At 43.4% G+C, this 17254-nt stretch overlaps 1 protein-coding gene across 1 annotated transcript in view; it reads left to right on the top strand.

Annotated features, from left to right (window-relative positions):
• Positions 1-17254, top strand: part of IARS2 (isoleucyl-tRNA synthetase 2, mitochondrial) — a 161927-nt gene that overhangs the window by 84920 nt on the left and 59753 nt on the right. The window contains exon 13 of the mRNA XM_073628359.1: positions 15596-15698. Within this exon, the coding sequence (XP_073484460.1) occupies positions 15596-15698 (103 nt within the window). The remainder of the gene's footprint in view (positions 1-15595; positions 15699-17254) is intronic.

The raw sequence follows: 17254 nt of genomic DNA, 5'->3' as shown, positions 1-17254 counted from the left end.
ACAGTATTTATATAGCGCCAACATTACATACTCCCTGGAGAAAAAAAATCTAATGACATATTATTTATGGTATTGAGGTTTCAACAAACTACAGACACACATTTAGCCATTATATAAAGCAGAAGTTCACATTGGTAAACGTCCCTCCCTCACATTTTCTTTCCGTTTTTTTTTTTTTGATGAAAATTCAAATAGATTTTCGTTTAGTTTTTGTCACTGGAAACATTCTGGTGATAAAAATTTATGATGAAAATATTTTCGTCAACGAAATTAACATTGGTCACATGGACAAAAAGTGAGCAGAAGTCTGTCCAGGAAGGTCACAGACAGGTAGACAGAAATACAACCTGACAATTGTTCTTGCATTTCCTCATACTGCCTGAAACCAAACGTTGGCTGAAGCCCAGTAGATATAAAGTGGGTAAGAGTTGTTGATGGCCTTTGGGCTTGTGTTGATCACATCAATTTGAGATTCTTCTGAGGTCGGTAAGAATTAATTGACAGGTACATTTGACCCTGATTTTGAATGGCTTTAGGCGGGTTTTGCATTCCCAAAGACATTTATTGGAATACAGAACCCGTTGGACGCGAACAAAAGACCCTCAACACAGGCCCTTAGAACTTCTTTCAAATTTTTATTCCTTTCAATATCTTCACTGGGAAGGTTCTCCCTCACCTTCTGTGAAACCAGTGCAAGAAATGAGAGGATGAGGGTATCACCAGGACTGAAAAACAGAGAAATATGGGCTCCAAACAAATTCTCAAACCCCTCCCCGCAATATTTAAATGAATATACTTTGGTTGCAATTTCTGTTTCCATTGGAGAGATATGGTACCACTTGTGTACTTGTCACAGCCTGTCGCCAGAGTTTGAATTGAGGTTAAAGTATATATAAACCCTCACCTTGTAAAACAACCCATTCAGTTTTAAATAAAAATGATAGGCAGAACATTTGTTACCCCCCCCCCCCCCCGGACACCCTTATGTGTCACCCCTCCTGTTCCGAAAAATTATAAAAAGGTTGCTTGGTACATGTTGAAGCAAAGGGTATGACCGATCGGAAATTATGCCTGCAACCACTGTACTACATGGACCTCCTGCATTGCTCCTTCCAGCTACCTTCTTAATATATACACACACTTGCATTTGAGGTTCGTACGTTGTTATAATAGCAATTCTACATGAGGCCAGGCCTAATGGATGCCCAACATTCCTGTTCAGTCTTTTGTACTATGAAGTTTAATTGTTTCTTGCAAAATGCCTTTGTTGGTCTATCTGTGCCCGCATTTGTTGTCATGACATGTTGTACTCTGATGCACACCACTAAATAAAGAATTAAAGAAAAAAACATGAGCTGCATAAGAGCTAGAGGAGGAGAAACTGCAGCACACTGGTGTTCCAAGTGAATGGCTGTGCAGGGAGAGGGGTGTCAGGACAAGTCTGATCATTGGAGAAGACAGGCTGAGTTCCCAGCACAGCTAGAGAACTGACCACGCTGTGATCTCATGCCAAGTGTGGTCAGTTTTTAATAGGACAGCAGAGGGGCTGGCAAGAACTCAGGGGATTTCACATAAAGCAAGCAATACAAAGAGAATAGGATGCTTTGTCATACAAGTACATGGTACGTGCGCACATATCAGGAATATGAAATGTGTTTACATATTCTTTAAAGTGAGGCCACACGGACAGCATTAAAAAACCTTGCAGATATATTTTTTTAATGTTGGGCTTTAGGGGCTGAAGCACACTGATGTGATCGGGTTGTTTGTAATAAGATGCCTGTACCACACTACACGTTATGTATGTTGGTGCACTGCAGTGCTCATTAGAATGGCATCCCAATGCATTAAGGGCTGATTCACACCACAAAAAAGCACTCCAGATCCTTTCCTGATGCATTTCTGCATGCGCGTTTTTCACGCTTTTTTGCCGTGTTCCAGTGCGTTTTCTTTTTTATGCATTTCCTAATGCATTCCAGATGCTTCTTTTATTTCTTCATTTTTTTTCTTACTGTATTTGTGTCTGGTGCATTTTTGATGCATTCCAGAGAGTTTTTGTTGATGCATTTTACTGCGTTCCAGTAGAGTCCAATGCAGGAAAAATGCAGCATGTTCTACATTTTTTTTTTTTTTTTCCTGAAACGACATGGAACTGACCGTACTTGTGTGGACTATGCCATTGGAAACCATTTAACCTACTTTCCATGCGTTTTCGATGCAGAATAAAACGCACTGGACTGCATGTGGTGTGAACTGGCCCTAAGCCAAAGCACATACGTTCAAGCGCACTACAATACAGGGTAACACATTACCATGAGTTGCAATGTGCTCCGTCAGAAAAAATGCTGCATGTTCATTTTGTTATTGTGTATTGGCAGCCCATTGAAAATGAATGGGTGGCCGGAACACAACACAAGTTAATACAGGACACAACACATGTGCGTTAACATGGCAAGCAAGGGCAGAAAATGATAGCCACAAATAGGATAATGAAATCTGTATTATAGTGTGACACAATGCTCGTGCATTAACACAACACAGAAACAGGAATGTGTGAGTGGGCCCTAAATGATAGCCTTGAGAAGGGTTATGAAATGAGCATTTTTTTGTTGAACAGTTTTTTTTTTTTTTTTGTTTTTTTTTTTAAGTAGTATTTTAATACCAAAACCTTATTTTTTAATAGAAAAAAAAAACACTGTGGCCATTCAAGTTTTCTCTTATGTAATCTGCGCTACCTATCTGCATTATTTGCTGGTCACTTTGCAGTTTCTTTTCTTTTGAAAATTTTGAGATATGAACTTTCTGCCTCCGGACTGTTAAATTGAGTTGCTATGGGATTCGATTTTGTTCTTGTCATGTTTAAGAAGTTTCGTGCTTTGGGCGTTAGCTGGCTTTGTGAACATGAACCTGTTTGTGCACTTGCAGAATGGTGTAAAAGTGCAAGTATGCAGAGGAATTTTTGTGTCTGCCCACGTATGTCACCACTCCTCATATTACTTGCACTTTCTATGCTGGTTTTCTGGCAAAGTCACTTAAATTTGATATGATTTCCGCCAATTTTTTTTTGTTTCTTTTTATTTTTAGTACCCAGCAATTAAATCTGGGACAGTAATCATGGTTAATGATTAAGGGTTTAGCAAATATTTGTCAGCTATTTGTGCTGCGAATTGCATTATGTTTTCAGAGAATATGCGATATAAATGAAGGGAATAAGCATTTGCGTGCGATGAGTTAGTTTTATGGTAGGCAAGGGTTGTTCTGTTAATGGATAATGCAGATACAGCATTTGAATGGAGCAGAAAGAGTAGAGAAGGACATTTACAGCAAGTATTTTCTTTGAGACTCTATAACTTTTATTATAGTATTTACGTCTTTTAAAATACAGTATGTTTGCAAGCACCCCCTTGTTGCCTACCATTATATTTAAGCTGCCTCCAGAAGTTTGGGGATGTTTTGTTACTCCCTGACCCTTTAAAGCGTTTGTTGCCCTTTAAAGCGTTTGTTACCCCAACATTTCCTATTCCTGATATGTGCCTGCTGTACCATGTACTTGTATAAGAAAGTATTCTGTTCTCTTTGTATTGCTTCCTTTGTGTGAAATCCCTGGTGTTCCTGACAGTCCCTCTGCTTTCCTATTAACAACTGACCACACTAAGCAGTAGAGCACACCATGGTCAGTTCTCTAGCTATGCTGGGAACTCAGCCTGCTCTCATCCAATGATCAGACTTGTCCTGATATGCCCCTGCTGCACAGCCATTCAATGGGAAGATCAGTGTGCTGCTGCTTATTCTCCCCCCAGCTCTTATGCAGCTGAGAACAGAGGGAATGTGATCACTTTTATACTGTTTTTATAATGTTTTTTCTTTTTTTTTTATCTATTCAAAAAAGGTTTGCCTTTACATTTATATTTTAAACTGAATGGGTTGTTTTACAAGTTGATCATTTGCATAGTTACATAGTAGGTGAGGTTGAAAAAAGACACAAGTTCATCCTATGTGTGTGATTATATGTCAGTATTACATTGTATATCCCTGTATGTTGTGGTCGTTCAGGTGCTTATCTAATAGTTTTTTGAAACTATCGATGCCCTTCGCTGAAAGCACCGCCTGTGGAAGGGAATTCCACATCCTTGCCGCTCTTACAGTAAAGAACCCTCTACACAGTTTAAGTTAAAACCTCCTTTTTTCTTCTAATTTTAATGAGTGGCTACGTGTCTTATTGAACTACCTTCTGTGAAAAAGTTTTATCTTTATTGTGGAGTCACCAGTGTGGTATTTGTAAATTGAAATCATATTCCCTCTCAAGCGTCTCTTCTCCAGAGAGAATAAGTTCAGTGCTCACAACCTTTCTTCATAGCTAATATCCTCCAGACCCTTTGTTAGCTTTGTTGCCCTTCTCTGTACTCACTCCATTTCCAGTACATCCTTCCTGAGGACTGATGTCTATACTCCAGGTGAGGCTGGACCAAAGTCTTGTAGTGGGAGAATTATCACTTTATCCCTGGAGTTAATCCCCTTCTTAATGCATGTCAATATTCTGTTTGCTTTGTTAGCAGAAGCTTGGCATTGCATGCCATTGCTGAGCCTATCATCTACTAGGACCTCCAGGTCCTTTTCCATCCTAGATTCCCCCAGAGGTTCGCCCTCTACTGAGTAGTTTGCATTCATATTTTTGCCACCCAAATGCATTATTTTACATTTTTCTACATTAAACCTCATTTGCCATGTAGTTGCCCATCCCATTAATTTGTTCAGATCTTCTTGCAAGGTTTCCACATCCTGCGGAGAAGTTGCCCTGCTTAGCTTAGTATCGTCTGCAAACACAGAGATTGAGCTGTTTATCCCATCCTCCAGGTAATTCATGAACAAATTAAACAGGATTGGTCCAAGCACAGAACTCTGGGGGACCCCACTACCCACCCCTGACCATTCCGAGTATTCCCCCGTTTATCACCACCCTCTGAACTCACCTTTGTAGCCTGTTTGCAATCCATGTACTCACCCTATGGTCCATGCCAGTGGACGTTACTTTGTACAGTAAACGTTTATGGGGAACTGTGTCATGCTTTTGCAAAATCCTCCTCCTAGAAGGTTAATAGATTGGTTTAGCAAGAACGATTCTTCATGAATCCATGCTGATTACTGCTAATGATACCGTATTCATTACTAAAATCCTGTATATAGTCCCTTATCTCCTCCAAGAGCTTGCATACTATTGATGTTAAGATAACTGGTCTGGAATTCCCAGGGGTGTATATTGGCCCTTTTTTAAATATTGGTGCTACACTGGTTTTTCTACAATCCGCTAGTACCATTCCAGTCAGTAGACTGTCAGTAAAAATTAGGAACCATGGTCTGGCAATTACTTGACTGAGTTCCCTAAGTACCCTCGGGTGCAAGCCATCTGGTCCCAGTGATTTATTAATGTTAAGTTTCCCAAGTCTATTTCTAATTCTGTCCTCTGTTAGCCATGAGGGTGCTTCCTGTGATGTGTCATGAGGGCAAACACTGCAGTTTTGGTTACTGAAGCCCCCAAATTCCCTTGTGAAGACTGAGGAGAAGAATAAATTCAATACCTTCGCCATCTCCCCATCCTTTGTAACCAGATTTCCTTCCTCATTCTTTATGGGGCCAATATGCTCTGTCCTTACTTTTTTACTGTTTATATACTTTCTATCATTTTCTTGGGATTTTTTTTCTTGCTCTCCTCCGCTATGTGTCTTTCGTGTTCTGTCTTTGCCACCCTAATTGCACCCTTACATATCTTGTTGCATTCTTTGTAAATTCTGAATGCTGACGATGATCCCTCAGCCTTGTATTTTTTGAAGGCCTTCTCCTTTGCTTTTATATGCATTTTTACATTGGAGTTAAGCCATACAAGACTTTTGTTCGCTCTTTTAAATTTGTTTCCCAATGGGATGCATTGGCTAATGCCCCTTTTTAATATGCTCTTAAAGCATTTACAATCACTTTAAGCCTGGCATATGTGGCTCGATTCTCTCATTAAATCAATTCCCCCTTCTGCTCTAACAGCGTGGATGGAGGATTCTCCATTGCCGGCTATTGTATTCAAGCAGCTGCAGGAAAAGGATGCAGTCACTGTTCAGCCAACTGAAGTGGAGCCAATTTGGCCTTCTATGGAGACCTTAAAGAGGGAGTCCCGCAAAAAAAAAAAAGTAAAAGTCAGCAGCTACAAATACTGCAGCTGCTGACTTTTAAAATAAGGACACTCACCTGTCCCAGGGTCCAGCGATGTCGGCACCCGAGACCGAATCGTCCCTCGGTCCTCGGGTGCTGCTGCCGCCATTCTCTGTAAGAGAATCAGGAAGTGAAGCGATGCGGCTTCACTTCCCGGTTCCCTACTGCGCATGCGCGAGTCGCACTGCGCTTCCTAACTGGTCCCCGCTGTCTCTGGGACCCGTGTGTGTCCCAGCAGACAGTGCGGTGGGGAGGGGAAGAGGCATAGACTCCCATGGGAGTCTATGCCAGGAGTGGGTGCAAATACCTGTCTTAGACAGGTATTTGCACCCCCCTCCCGCCTGAAAGGTGCCATATGTGACACCGGAGGGGGGGAGGGTTCCGAAAAGCGGAGGTTCAATCTTTGTGTGAACCTCCGCTTTAAAGTGGTTGTTATGCCACTCTAACAAGTATGTACCATCCATGCTGTGTGTGATTTTATTAAAAAAAAATGCTGTAAATAACTTATGTTAGAGCCGATATCCACGATCACACGACCGGCTGGGTCTCTCCTTTCCCCCTCTGTCACTCAGGAGGGGAGGAGGAGAGACCAGGCCGGTCATGTGATCACGGATCTTGGCTCTTGCATGAGGTATTTACAGCATTTATTTTTATAAATCACACACTGATGGGGACACTGCATAAGGAGGCAGCGTGGATGGTGCATACAAATTACAGTTATTTGAGCAGCAGAGGAGGCAGCACTGTCATGAGCTGGCAGGGAGGGGAGGCGGACACAGGAATACACAGTAGACAGAAAGCAGGGATGCGAAAGACGGAGGCACGTAAACTGACCACGTTGTCAGGGTTCAGCAGTCATGATACACCGTGGTCAGTTAACATAGGGGAGGGCAGAAACTGGCAGGATCAGCCGGGTTATTTAGGTGTTAAAGGCGGCCAAATGACACAGGACAAGCACTGTGTCATATAACATGCTTTAAAGGAGCAGGATCCAATTTTTTTTGGGTTAACAAATGCCTTAATTTTTTGCAGAGAACTCGGCCAAACATTACAGTTTCAATTTTACTTATTAAATAAGCAAGACAACTTCCTGGCTGCAGCTAGGGTAGTTCTTCCCCGCCACTGGAGACTGATGACTATGCCTTCCCTGGGGGACTGAGCGATTTGAGGTGGACCGTATAAGACAGGGATATGCAATTAGCAGACCTCCAGCTGTTGCAGAACTACAAGTCCCATGAGGCATAGCAAGACGCTGACAGCCACAAGCATGACACCCAGAGGCAGAAGCATGATGGGACTTGTAGTTTTGCAATAGCTGGAGGTCTGCTAATTGCATATCCCTGGTATAAGAGATCTGGAACGTCTGCTGGCTCAGGAAGCTGTACAGGAAGAACAGTTTTCCCTTACCTGGACCACATGGTCCATGTTCCGCTACTCTTCGGAGTTCCTTGCTTGGGCTGCGGGTGGCTCTGCCACCAGCCAGATAGCCTTGTTGGAGTTTATTCTTTCCTTGCTCCCTTATGTCATTCTTCTTCTTTTTCATCTGGCTTTTTAATTCCCTTCTAGTCATATATTGTTCAGGGGCCGTGTGTTCATCCTTTGTGTCAATTGACATTAGTCATACACAACAGCTTGTGATCCCCTCAGCATATTCCTCTCTCAAAAAATAGTGTTTTAATCATATTTCTTGACGCCCTTTCCTTCAAAATGTAATGTCTTGCTATGTCCCTTTTGGTGCCTCTCACCCGTATTGCTAACCTGTATCCCTTGATTTCAATATAACCACCAGTACTTCTTTGATTTTTGATTATTTGATCTTGAATGTTCATATAAGAGAGTGTACATTTTTCTACCTATATTATCAAAGCAGACTTTTGCTTCTAATTTTATTCTGTGTTAACTTCTCTTTGTATTTTTTTTCAATTAAATCAGATTGAACTAAATAAGCAAGACAGAATTGCTAAAATTTCAAATATGAAATTGTGTATATATATATATAAGGCAGGAGATTATGAAATTTTCATTCTGGCAACTACCGGTTGCCAGAAACAAAATTGATAGATTCCCACATCAACGCAGTCTGTGTTAGGGGAATCCCTCCTATCCTATCCCTCCCATGGAGCCATTGTGTTCTCGTGGCGGGAGGTAGTGTTTAGATTTTGGGCATGGGGAGCCGCCCCTGCCAGGAGTAAATACTGTTAGCAGCTGTAGCCACTGGCAATAATTGCATGCTAGAAATCCAACATGCTGGTTGTACCAAGGTCGATCGATGGATCAACTTGGGTACAATCAGCCTTACCATAGATGGATTGGATTTCAACCATCTATGGCCGGCTTAAGCTTGTGAAAGTATATGTAAACCGTGTGTGTGTGTATGTGTATGTGTGTGTATGTGTATATATATATATATATATATATATATATATATATATATATATATATATATACTGGGAGCCCTTTGGACCCCTATATACTGCGACCCATATATTTCTGGGTGGAAAATTCTCAGCCAAAAAGTGACTGCAACCAATCAGATGCAATTACCATTCAGATGTTCTGACAGGTGCTGGAGCAACAACTTTCACAATACAATAGCCAGCAAGGGAGGTACCTCTGTCTGTGTTGATAGGGGAATCAAATGATTTATCTCATTCAGCTCGCTAAACTGAAAAAGAGAACTCTAAAGCTGGCCATAGATGATTTTTTTTTTTCCTTCAGCGGATAAAGATGTCTAGATTTCTTTCATTCTGCCAGTAGGCTGACTGGAAAAAATTAACAGATCCCTCCATCCACACAAACGAGATGGATGGAGGAATAGCTCCCCACTGGCACACTGTAGTCTGATAGCGGGACTCTGAGCTGTCAGAATACACTGATCGCCGTACGAACCTACAGAAGTGCCCGCAGATGAAGTCAGCACTGCATACGGACCTCCTTTTCCCTCTCCTATAAGCTTATGGTCACTTCAATCTCAGAATTGTTCAGCAGACGCGGATTGCAACCCGCTGATCAGAGTTATTAACCCCTAATGTGACCATCCACCCCCCACCCATTCCACCGCTTCCCTGCCTCTCCACCCCTGCTGCACCCTTCCATCTAAAACTGCCCCACCACTCTCCTCTCCTCTTTACCCCCCCCTTGCAAACCCACTCCCCGCAGCCACAATCATGAGCCGGCATCCCTCCCCTTCCACTCCTGCTGGTTTCAGGTGCTGCATGGGGCTTGGGGGGGTCCAGATGTGTGTCCTCACCCCCCCACCAGTCAGATAACCCCCCAAAATGCCCCCACACCCCCGATCCATGGCCACTCAGAGCGGCATCTCTCCTTCCCCTCCCTCCGCCTGCATCTTCTCCCTGCACTGATCTCCTATGATCTTTCAGGCTGGGGAGCACGGCAGGTGGGGGTGAAGTAGGGGCTTAGTAAACATGCATTTACTACACTCCCTAAAAACAGGTGACAAAATATACACTACCAGTGGAACGCACGCCAGGTGAATGCGCTCCAAGAGGCGGTCACATTACTGGTCACCTGTCAGTTTGCAGAGGAGAGAGAGCCGGCAGGGTCCACTTGGTGTAAGAGTCCAGTCAGAGTGAGAGACGGCACACAGGCGGCTCCCATGCATGGGCCCCCAGGAGCTGTATTCCACCTAGACCGTTTGGACGTGGACTGCTATGGAGCTCAGGATAAGTAACTTTACATCACAGGACATACTAGCCATTCCTCCCCATGTACACATGTCGGCCTACTGACTCCCATTCTTTCAGGCTCTGATGAAAAGGTCACCCTCGAAACGCGTCAGCCTTTTTTAGACATCTGCCTCTACATGGGCATATCCCTATTTGAACCCTTCAGTGTATATTTTGTCACCTGTTTTTATGAAACTAGTATTTGTATTACTCAGATGTTGATATTTGTTTGTTTTCTATTATACATGATTAAACCAAAATATGTTTTGATATAAGCGGTTGATCACGCACCTCCTTCCACCTCCTTCCACACAGTCTTCTCCAGACCACCCCTGGTCACCATCTACAAATACTACCCAATTACACAACAAACGCTCTCACAAATGCAGAAGTAATTCTCACCACATTGTGTCCACATTTCGCGTTTACTAAACTCCCTCCTGTAGAAGAGAGGGCACATGCAGCGATCACTGCTATGTGCCCACTGACAGCTGATGTATTGTAACCGCAAGTGTTACAATGTAATGTATCAGACTGTAATTTTCTGAATGAATGGAATCTCTATACAGATTTTTCATTCATTCAAGTAAAGTGATACAGAGAAAAGGGACTATCTTCAGTCCCTTTCTCTGTCTCAAAAAAAGATATGGGGGTCTGTATAGACCTCTGATATCTCACCAAAGACAGGGCATACACAGCGTACCTTTTTCAGGCTGTCCCATTGATGTCATTTGGGATGTAGCACCTGCACCAACAGAGCCGTTGCTCCCAATTTTACATCTATGTAGGTCCACATGCATGTCCCTGCGCTTACACTGCCTGCGTTCGGGGTCATGTACCCACACCCACACGGATGTCAGATTGAAAACAGCAGCAATGCCTATGCAGCCGTTGCATCTCAATTGACATAAATAGGACTGCCTGTACGGGGATGCACGTAACACCTGTGCATTCCTGTGCAGGTAAACATGCCCCCCCCCCCCCATGGGCGTACACTTTAGTATGCCACATGTGAACAATGTTTTAGTAATAATTTAGCAGGAATTTTGTAAGTTATGTTGTGTTTATGTGCAATAATTATGATTTTATTGAAAATAGCGATATGAACATTTGCACAATTATTGCAGGGCCCAAAAAATCTGTAGCACTTTTTTTTATTCTACAGGTCATTTGCTTTTAGAAAATGTCTAGTTTGAGGGGTCTTTTCAAATTCTAAAAGCTGTAAGTGAAAAATAAAAACCTCCAGATTTTTAGAGAAATTTTTAGGTACGTTCGATTTTCACCATTTTGCAAAAAGGTGCAATTTAAAATTTACAAGTATTTGTTATTTATTAACTCCATACAGATTAAGCTTTTATACTTAGTAGGGATTTAGCAGGAATGTGTAAAATTAGCTTTGTTTTTACTTGCTAATAATGGTTTTAGTGTATTTTTTTGTGAATATATTGGTTTGATAAACATTTGCGCAAATACCGCGGGGTCAAAAAAATCAGTAGCTTCTTTTTATTCTAGAGGTCATATGCTTTCAGAAAATATATGGTTTTGGGGGTCTTTCACAAATTCTGGAAGCTGTAAGGGAAAAATTGAAACTTTCAGATTTTTTGAGAAATTTGGATATTTACACTTGTGCGTCTGTTCAATTTTCACCATTTTGCAAAAAGGCGCAATTTAAAAGTTACAAATATTTGTTATTTATTAACTCAATACAGGTTAAGCTTTTATATTTAGTAGGAATTTTGTAAAATTAGCTGTGTTTTTATCTGCTAATAATGGCTTTAGTGTATTTTTTGTAAATATATTGGTTTGATAAACATTTGCGCAAATACCGTGGGGTCTAAAAAATCAGTAGCACCTTCTTTTCATTCTACTGATCATGTGATTTCAGAAAATATATTGTTTGGGGGGTCTTTCACAAATTCTGAAAGCTATAAGTGAAAAATAAAAAAGCAAAGGAAAAATTGCAAGAATGGTCTGGCCACCTGAGTGTACAAAATGGAGCACAGGGCCTGGCAGCGAAAGGGTTAAAGAGAATCATCAGCCTGTTTGCAAAAAATTAAAAGTCAACACTTACAAATACTGTAGTTGCTGACTTTTAATAAAGGGGAACTTGCCTGTCCAGGGATCCCATGCAGTCCTCACCCAGTCCGGTCCTGCACTGGTCTTCGGGTCCCCGGCGCTGTCATGTTTAGTGTTGAAAGCCAGCTGTGACTCCTTGCGGCTTCACAGCTGGCTTCCCGCTGCGCATGCATGAACTGTACCACAGCCTCATGGGACCTGTGACTTGTCCGAAGAGCTCACGGGCAAGGTGCGTGGGGCGCAACTTCTGTTGGAATAGCCTAGGTAACCCAACCCGCTCCAACCCCCCCCCCCCCCCAAAAAAAAAGGGGGAGGGGGGGCCATAAAGCGTAACTTTACTTTTTCACATTTTTTTTGCGAATACCTTGTCAAATAAGTTAGAAGGGCTATCTGATTCACTCTGCTCTTTGATAATTCACCCAGTTCTGTCAAGAGATTGCTGACTCATTAGTTGGCTCTGTGTCTTCCTCATTGCCCTGTCCTCAGAATGATCTCATTACTGGTCACCCTTTCCCCTCCACAGTTTATCAGTGCAGAAACAGACAATCATTGCCTGGGCGTGTTTATATTATGTTTATTCTGTGCTATCTGCACTGATCTGCCTTTGTTCCATGGTCTTCCAAAGGTGAAGTTTGTCTTTATGATAGCTAGATGGTGTTCGCAAGAATAAACTGACCTTGTAATTACTTGACTAGTTTAAACTGACACCTGTGCTGAAACCTGATAATACAGAGGTTTGTTTAGGTGTGTGATATCTGTTCTGTTTTTTGGATGCACAGGAACCCAAAAAAATTTACAGGAAACATAAAAGCAATTATGTCCTGTCTAGGGTGCCCACGTGTCCCGGATTGCCCGGGACAATCCCGCAATTAGCAGATCGGTCTCGGGCACCCTCATTCTGCTACAATACAGTGTCCCAGGATTGCCTCCTGGCCCTGGACCATTCTGATGCCCTCTAAAATATCCATCACACCGCTGCTGTCACTCACTGATAGCCAGTGGTGGACCCCTGGCTGGTGAGACCCCTTTTACATGAGCCGCTGGCTCAGTGCCCAAATGGTTGCTAGCCACTGACCGCCCCGCACCTAGCAACCAGTGACGTCATGAGGAGAAAGACAGAGCCACAGCGGGAAGATTTAACTTCTTCCTCCGTGCCTACTGATTAGCTCCACCCACCTTCTCTCTGCATCGTTCAGTCAGCAACATGCAGAAGTGCATGAAGGAGAGATGAGTTTTGTAGAAAGGCAAGTGAATCCAAAGCACTCACCATGGACAGATCGGGGTTAAAATCCTCAGTCAGCTCTCCCCCAGCAGCCAGCATTCTGTGCTGAATTGTCAGCACTTCACAGGAGCTCCCAGTGTGTGTCAGCCTGGAGCTAGTACTGCTAAGAGGACATAGGCAGATAAGGGGTCTGCAGAGGAGGAGAGGACACTGACATGAGATGACACCCTCAGAGGGATGGAAGGAGGACACATCCTTAGATATCAGTACAGGGTTCATGCTGGGATGTGAGCCCCCCCAAAAGTGAAGGACTACAGGACCCAGCATGAACCTATTAGAACTGAAGATGTGATGCCCCCCCCCCCCCCCCCCAATCAGTGAAGAACTACAGGTCCCACCATTAGCATGTGAAATCTATGGGGTCACACCCTTAACTCAGGGGTCTATGCTGGGACCTGCAGTCCTTCAATTTGGGGGGGGGGGGGGGGGAATCACATCCTTAGATATCAGGGGTTCATGCTGGGACTTGTAGCCCTTCACTTTTGGGGGATGTGACCCCCTCAGAGCTGAAGATGTGACACCCCCCGGCCCCCGGCATGGGAGAAGTAACATCAGAAGCCAGTGGCGGGAGGGGCGTTCACTTTCCCGGGGCTCTGGTGTATCAGACTGGTGACAGGCTGTAGGTGACAAGTGGCACACTGCATCTGGTGGCAGGCTATGGGTGGAAAGTGGCACACTGCATCTGGCGTCAGGCAATGGTGGCAAGTGAAACGCTGCATCTGGTGGCAGGCAATGGGTTACAATTGGCACACTGCATCTGGTGGAAAGTGACACTCTGCACCTGGTGGCAAGTGACACGCTGCATCTGGCGGCAGGCAATGATGGCAAGTGACAAGCTGCATCTGGGGGCAGGCGACAGTGGCAAGTAACAAGCTGCATCTAGTGGCAGGCAACGGTGGCAAGTGACATGCTGCATCTGGTGGCAAATGACAAGCTGCATCTGGGGGCAGGCGACAGTGGCAAGTAACAAGCTGCATCTAGTGGCGGGCAACTGTGGCAAGTGGCACACTGCATCAGGTGGCAAGTGACAAGTATTTCAGTCATATTTCCATCATATGGACCATCATAACCCTAAAGAAGTATGGTCAAAGCTTTTTTGGCTATACTCCTATGGATCACAGGAGTGCAGTTCATTCCGCACTCCTGTGACCTGTCTTTAGCCAATAGTGGGCGAAAGCCCGCTGTCGGCTGACGTCACTCAGCCGGTTCAGGCTAGGGAAAGGTTCCCGACTTTACAGTCGGGATCCACCCAGGTCCCCAGACCCGCAACTGGCTCAGCCTCACAGATGCACTGCTGGAAAACTGAGCCAGCCGCTCCCTCCCCTCCCAAGCCCAGCGCTCCAGTGAGCACTGGAGTTGCAGAGCAGAGAGCTGGTGACTGACAGTCCTTGCTCTCTGCTCAGAGCAGAGGGGAGAACTGAGCGATCGGCGATGTCTGATCCCTTATGCCGCGTACACACGACCGTTTTTTCCGTCAGAATAAACTCTGACGGTTTTTTCGATGGAGTTCCGACTGAGTTCCGCTAAAACGGACTTGCCTACACACGATCACACCAAAGTCCGAGCGTTTAGAACGCGATGATGTACAACGGGACTAGAAAAAGGAAGTTCAACAGCCAGTAGCCAATAGCTGCCCTTGCGTCGTTTTTGGTCCATCGGAACAGCATACAGTGAATGGTTTTCCCGATTGGAACTGATTCCGTCGGAAAGATTTGAAACATGTTCTATTTCTAGGTCCGTCAGAATTTTCAAAGGAAAAAGTCTGATGAAGCCCACACACGATCTGAATGTCCGATGGAATGTTTCCGTTGGACCTTTTCTGCCGGCAAGTCCGGTTGTGTGTACGCGGCATTAGTTCTCAGTGCAGAGGTGGCGGGGGACAGATGCAGCATTGGATCAATGCTGCATCCACCTAGGTGAGTATAAGGTGTTGTGTTTTTTATTTTTATAAGTCCCATTAAATAGATCTAAAGCCGATCAGTAAAATGTCATATGATCTAAAATATGTAAATGTTATCTCAGAAGTTATTTTCGGTATTTTTCATATCTGTAGTCTCCAATCAAATATTACAGTGATCACCTTTTGAGTCTTTTCAGAGAGGAAGTGAGGAGAAATCTCCCCAAAGAACACATTCAAAACTTGAAAGGTGCTCTAATTCTTCTCTGTTTTATGACAAACTAAAAAGTTTTGGTTACAAATTTACTGTAAATAAATTGCTATAAATGATTGGCTTCTTTAGAAAATCCTGTTAACGCTAATAGAGGTAATGATTGGAAAATGTGTTGAATAAATGACATAAGTGACATACCTCTTCTGTACATCCACATGCTATCTCTTATTTTTCCCTTATAGGCACAGCATTGGTCATGTCATTAAACTGGTGGAGCAGCATGGTAGTGATGTATGGTGGACACACCCTATTGAAGAATTACTTCCAAAAACCGTGCTTAAACAGGTATCCTCACTGCTGGGGTAAACTTCAACAAGTAAACAATGGTAGCTGGTCTGGTTTTTTGTGTTGGGTTGTGCAGGAGGATCAGGTATATTCCTGATCAGGAGGGTTTCTGTGTAACCTGCCGTTGCTATACCACAATTTATTTTGTGAATAAATTCACTGCAAGGAAACTGAATCTTTACAGTTTTTATTTTTCATATTTGTGAATATGACCAGATTAAAAGAAAACGATTGTGTTTTTTTCAGTTTATGGCCCAGTTCACACTGATGCAGTTTGAAATTCGCAACAAATTCTGTGTGGTTTACACACCACTTTAAAGTTGCACCCATTCATGCAAACTGCTGCAGGTGTGTATGTTAATGACCCCCTAAATCAGTTCACAAAACGCAATGCGATTTGCAGAATCGGATCGCATTGGTTTGTAATCCAATTCTGGTGTGGCAAAAAAAGGTCTTGCACGATTTTGATGCGGTGCAATTTGAGCCAAACAGAATAAATGGCTCTAATTGCACAGCTGCAGAATGTGATTTGAACAGGAATGTAGTGCGATTCCTGTTCAAATTGCATGTGGTTCTTGCACCACATCCAGTGTGAAGCGAGGCTTAGACTCAAAACTTGTAAGGTTATAAGAATCCGGTGGGTGTTTCAATTTTCCACTATACTCCCAAATATGCAGTGAAGTGAAACCAGAGGTCATGGTCAAGAGAGACCAGAGCAGTATGAAGCTATGTCATTATCAACCAAAACCCATAAACACATTCAACTTCTTAAATCTAAACTGCGATCAATTCAAGCTTTTCTTAAAGCAAAAGGATATCATCCTGAGTACCGAACAGCTGTATCGGATAAAGTGGCTACTGGGATATCTTATGTGAGAAAACATCTGAAAGCAGTGGGGTTGATTTACTAAAACTGGAGAGTGCAAAGTCTGGTGCAGCAATGCATAGAAACAAATCAGCTTCCAGGGTTTATTGTCAAAGCTTAATTGAACAAGCTGAAGTTAGAAGCTGGCTACCATGCACAGCTGCACCAGATTCTGCACTCTCCAGGTTTTAGTAAATCAACCCGTGCTACTGGGTGGCTTCATTTTTATTGTATATGAGATTCAAGGTAGCAGTTTGCATGTAACCGAGTGCCTATTTTTGTATTTCTTAATTGTACATCACAGGACACAGAGGACCTCACTTTCATGATGACTTGGGTTATGCTGCCACCTTCAGGTGAATGGAACATAGCTAAAAAAAGCAAGAATTTCTTCCAAGGCCTCCCATCTCAGCTAAGCCTCAGTTTTTACCTACTGTCCTTAGGTGATTGATGTGCGTACAGTTGTCTCCCTGAAGATCTCCTTTCATGGGCTTTAGATTCATGCTTTATGGCCTATTCCTAACACCCCTGATGGGTCAGTGGAGGGCTTCATCTGGATTGATTGCTACAGCCAGTTTGGCAAGAGGGACTGTACCCAGACCCCACATGCAAGTGTGGGGACATCATGCAATGCTTCTAGTCAGCACTAGATCCTGTTTGCAGTGATCTTCAGGGTGAAAACTCACTGGCA

Source organism: Aquarana catesbeiana, linkage group LG04 (genome assembly GCF_042186555.1).
Source record: "Aquarana catesbeiana isolate 2022-GZ linkage group LG04, ASM4218655v1, whole genome shotgun sequence".
Classification (NCBI taxonomy): domain Eukaryota; kingdom Metazoa; phylum Chordata; class Amphibia; order Anura; family Ranidae; genus Aquarana; species Aquarana catesbeiana.
Note: the sequence above shows the minus strand (reverse complement) of the source record. Positions and strands in the feature narration are given on the sequence as shown.